At 44.9% G+C, this 4,135-nt stretch overlaps 1 protein-coding gene across 2 annotated transcripts; it reads right to left on the reverse strand.

Annotated features, from left to right (window-relative positions):
- Nucleotides 1–782: 782 nt before the first annotated feature.
- On the reverse strand, nt 783–3,814 carry LOC310995651 (uncharacterized protein). 2 transcript variants are annotated; one of them, XM_083984766.1, is made up of 2 exons: nt 3,651–3,814; nt 783–3,103 (listed from the first exon to the last, which is right to left on the reverse strand). In XM_083984766.1, the coding sequence occupies exons 1-2, from the start codon at nt 3,681–3,683 to the stop codon at nt 1,835–1,837; spliced, it is 1,302 nt and encodes a 433-aa protein (XP_083840892.1). In that variant the 5' UTR covers nt 3,684–3,814; the 3' UTR covers nt 783–1,834. The 2 variants fall into 2 exon arrangements, with proteins under 2 accessions (XP_083840892.1, XP_083840893.1); XM_083984767.1 differs by having other exon boundaries at nt 783–3,100; nt 3,651–3,799.
- Between the last annotated feature and the right edge of the window lie 321 nt (nt 3,815–4,135).

Genomic DNA, 4,135 nt, shown 5'->3' on the forward strand with positions numbered 1-4,135 from the left:
TCGTCCTCACGAACGAAACGGCGGAAAAACTCGCCGTTTTTTCGTGGAGCACGTTGTAAAGTCACTCTTCAACCAAGTGAAGACCGTTTGTTTCTAGGTGACGTACAGAGTTCGGTTCGACGTGAGATAAAAGGTAAACAAATAGCCAAAAACATGTGGTCCTGAGCGGATGTGCTGAGGAATTAGTGTGGTCGCGAAAGAGTTAAGCTGGCCTGCTCTCCCTGCCTTCCCTCCCAACAGAAGCTGCCTTCATTAACTCGTTAACATTTCCATGTTTTGCATATTCTATGCTATAAAACTGTTTTCTTGTCTGTATACATGCACGTCTGCCCGGGTGCCTGGGTGGGGGATCCTTCCTCTGTTGCTCATCCTGAGGTTTCTCCAATCTTTCTCTGTTAAAAGGGTTTCCGGGAGTTTTTCCTCAGAGGATGTGAGGGTCTAAGGGCAGAGGATGTTGTTATGATGCCATGTAAAGCCCTTTGCGACAAACTGTAAAAATGGGCTGTACAAATAAAATTGTCTTGCCTTGCCTTTTGTTAAAGCCACTCACTGTTGACTGTATCATTCCCTCAATTACTGTATATTGTGCCAGTATTAATTAACTCTCACTACTCTTATCCTTGAATTCCCATCAAATGTCTGCTCAGTATGGCTGACTAAGAATCTAAAGTGTATAGATGAAAATGCAAGTTGTAACTAAGTTTTAAGTGGCCTGCATGTTTTGCTCAGTGGGTCTCTAGTTCTCATGGGTAAAAAGAGATGAGTCATATAGTAGAACAACATACATTCATTTGTTTATTCAGAAATTTATTCTGTTCCTTGCAGGAAATTAAAAATATAAGATTCTCTTTTTTACTGCTTTTTCTCACATTAATATTTCACAGACCTTGAAATATTTCTCCATAAATAAAGTACAAAATACATTTTTCTTTTCATTAAACACAAATAAATATCATAATAAATACATTAGTTTAAGTTAAACACAAAGCGACCAATAACCATAAGGAATACTGTGGTGTTAAAGTCCCTGAACCAGGTTGTCACAAACAAACAAGGGACATTAGAAGATGGGGTGCAAGAGAATGTTTTACCAAAAAAAAGAAGAAAAAAAACCCAACCTCAAATCAGGTGTGTCAGGACATTCAGATCTAAACTCACTGACATACGTTTTGCCATTTGCAAACTTTGATCTTCCAGCATTCTGAAACTCATCTACACTTGCACCCCAGGTCTCAGAAAAATGACGAGGTTACACACATTCACCCACACATGCGTATTTACAGACACACACGCATACACACACACAGATGCATACATAGCCGAGTGAAGTATGAAGCTTTGGTTGCATGCTACTGGGAGAGTGTCTCCCGTTTGAATTAGCTGTAAAGTGCATATCACAGATTAAATGGCATCAATGACACACGTCAGGTTTCACTGATTAAGGCTACTGAATCAAACATACTGTTCATGGCACTGAGAGTGAAGATCCTATGAGAATCTTTAAGGCACCGGAATTAATGGTTAACAATCTATGCTAACTGTGAACCAGACTAATTACTGGTGTTGTCGAGACCTGCAGAGGACTTAGCTCCTATGGAAGACCACATACAAAGGTCCAATAGGCTACACAATATTCTTATATATAAAAATAGAGTCTGATAACATTTAGCTACTAATCTCAGTATGTGTAGTTTGTCCATTGTTACAGATATAAATTAATTTTTAAGTGTTATTGAGTCATTTAGACCTGATTCTAGTTGTTAAGTAAAGTCCAGATAGACCGACACAGCTAGCCAAGTGTCAGTTCTCTTGTGTTTGTTCCCTTTGGATCCACTTAGTCGGACAGGGACAGGCGTTCAAACACAGTGAGCCTCTTGGTGGCTGATCCATCGAATGTTGGAGACTCGGTTCCACTGGAGCCTCCACTGGAGCTGCTGTAGCTGTCCTCCAGGGAGTCCTCAGAGGAGAACCGCTGGAGTCCAGGCTTCACGAATGCTCCGTGGCCTCCAGTACCAGGAAACAGCATGTTGTCATCCTGGTGGTGGAGCCTGTCCTCCTCCTCCTCCATGCTGGTGAAGATTCTGCTGTTGTTGCTGTTAAAGTTGTTTCCATGGCCACACACACAGCGCGAGGCCTTTGGCTCCAGGATGAGAGGAATGTTGTGGATGTCTCCAGTGCTGGCCCGGGTCTGGCGGCTGCCAAACTGGAATGCCGCCGCCTCCCGCTGCAGAGACTCTGCAAACACTGGGGAGAGGAGATCAGCAGGTGGTGGAGAAACAGAGGGAGCACGGCTGAACCCCATGATAGGATCATTGAGAGATGGAGAGAATGACGGAGGAGATGAGCTGCGTGTAGAGCCGAGGAACCCGGCAAAGCTGACACTCTGGCGGAGTTGGTGGCGTGGATTCTGAGCACTGGGAGCTGTGTGAGTTGGCTGGCGCTGATTAGGGAAATTGGCAGATGATAACGGACCTCCGCTGATTTTTTCCTCATGGATGAAGTGGCAGCGAGAGCCGTAGGGGCAGTAGCCAAAGTTGTAGAAAGTTCTGCAGGGCTCCGTCTTGTACTTTGGGTGGCGGAAAAGTCCTCTCAGCTCTGCCTCCCCGTGGGCAAACTGGCACTTACTGCCATACTTGCAGCTGCCAGTCTCCTGGAAGCCACGGCACAGCTCAGTCTTGTAACGGTTAGCCGACAGCATTGGTTGGACCTGGGCCAGGAAGGTAGATGAGGGAGCGAAGCCCGGTGGGGGAGCCACAGTGGTCGTAGCAGGGACAGAGGGGAAAGGCTCCAGGTTCTTCAGCTGCCCGAAGGAGGAGAGCATGCTGCTGCTGGACTCGGTCAGGCTCATGGAGCGGTCAGGTCTGAAGGGGGGCTGTTTTGGTTTGGACATGGGGCCCTGGCTCCAGATTTTAGATGGCCAGAAAGGGCTGCCATTGTCGTCAACGTTGACATGCTCAGAGCTCAAGCTGTGGCTCAAGGATTCAGGAGGGGAGGGCGGAGAGAAGGAGGAGGCTGACCGGTTCAGCCGACTCGGCCCTGGGGCTTTGAGTTGAGTCTGTGTCGACAGTAAGGCGTTCTCCATGGACAGCTTCAGAAAGTTCTGCTGGACAGGATTTGAAATCGTTAGACACCCACACTCATTTCCCAAATCAACTATCAAAAAGGTTCATAATACACCGTGTTCATTGTCTTACAGAAAAAAAAGGCATTTACCACAAATATTTGCATATAAAAACTACAAAACAAAGTCATTAAATAACAACAACTGTTCTAAATGTTGTACATGAATTATCTGCAATTTAAATGTAATCACAAAATGAGAATTAAATGCAGGTCGTTTCAGTTGCTTCTCTTTTTTCTGTCCCTCTTGAATATTTTGTGACACTGGGAGACAAACAACCCAGCACGGAGTCTCTGCCTTTTCTCATTAGTACTTCAATCTTAAATTCTAAGGCTGAACCGAGTACTACTTTCTCTGTCAAATCTGCGATTCCCAGAGGAATTTTTTTTTTAAAAAACGAGCAGGCGCAAAAGGACGGACTTTATAGGACACGCACCCAGCCCAACTTTACGAGTTTTTTCAACTTTCCAAAACAGAACAACCACAACCACAACAGCAACATTGAAAACACCCAGAAACGTCGCCTCACCTTTGTGAAAATGTCGTCAAGCATTTCGGACATGCTGTACCTCTTTGGCCCAGAGTAAATGAAAAAAAAACAGAAGAGGAAGAGTCAGGTCCGATCCAGAGTTTACTGTTCGTTACCTGCGACCAGACTGAAGTCAAGTTGTGTCGACGCTTTGCGCCCCGCTGTTATATATGAGCTCGAGGCGGAGTTTCCACTCGCTACTCGCTATGTTCCCGGATATGTCCCACCCTCCGACTCAGGTTTCAGTGAGCTCACGATGGGCGGATAGTACAACAACAACAAGCCAAAAAAAAAAAAAAGAAAAAAAAGAAGAAGAAGAAGAGGGAGAAAAGAAACCAATGTATTTTTAGCCTGCTGGGTGAAATATTTTGTTTAATAAGCATGTGAAAGCAAAGTGCCTTATTTACACAGGCTCTCCATGTGGGGATATAGTTTAATGTTTATTCACATTCTGTAGGCTACATCTCTGCAGCCAGTGAAAAATC

This window comes from Trachurus trachurus (assembly GCF_905171665.1).
Source record: "Trachurus trachurus genome assembly, chromosome: 13".
NCBI lineage: Eukaryota > Metazoa > Chordata > Actinopteri > Carangiformes > Carangidae > Trachurus > Trachurus trachurus.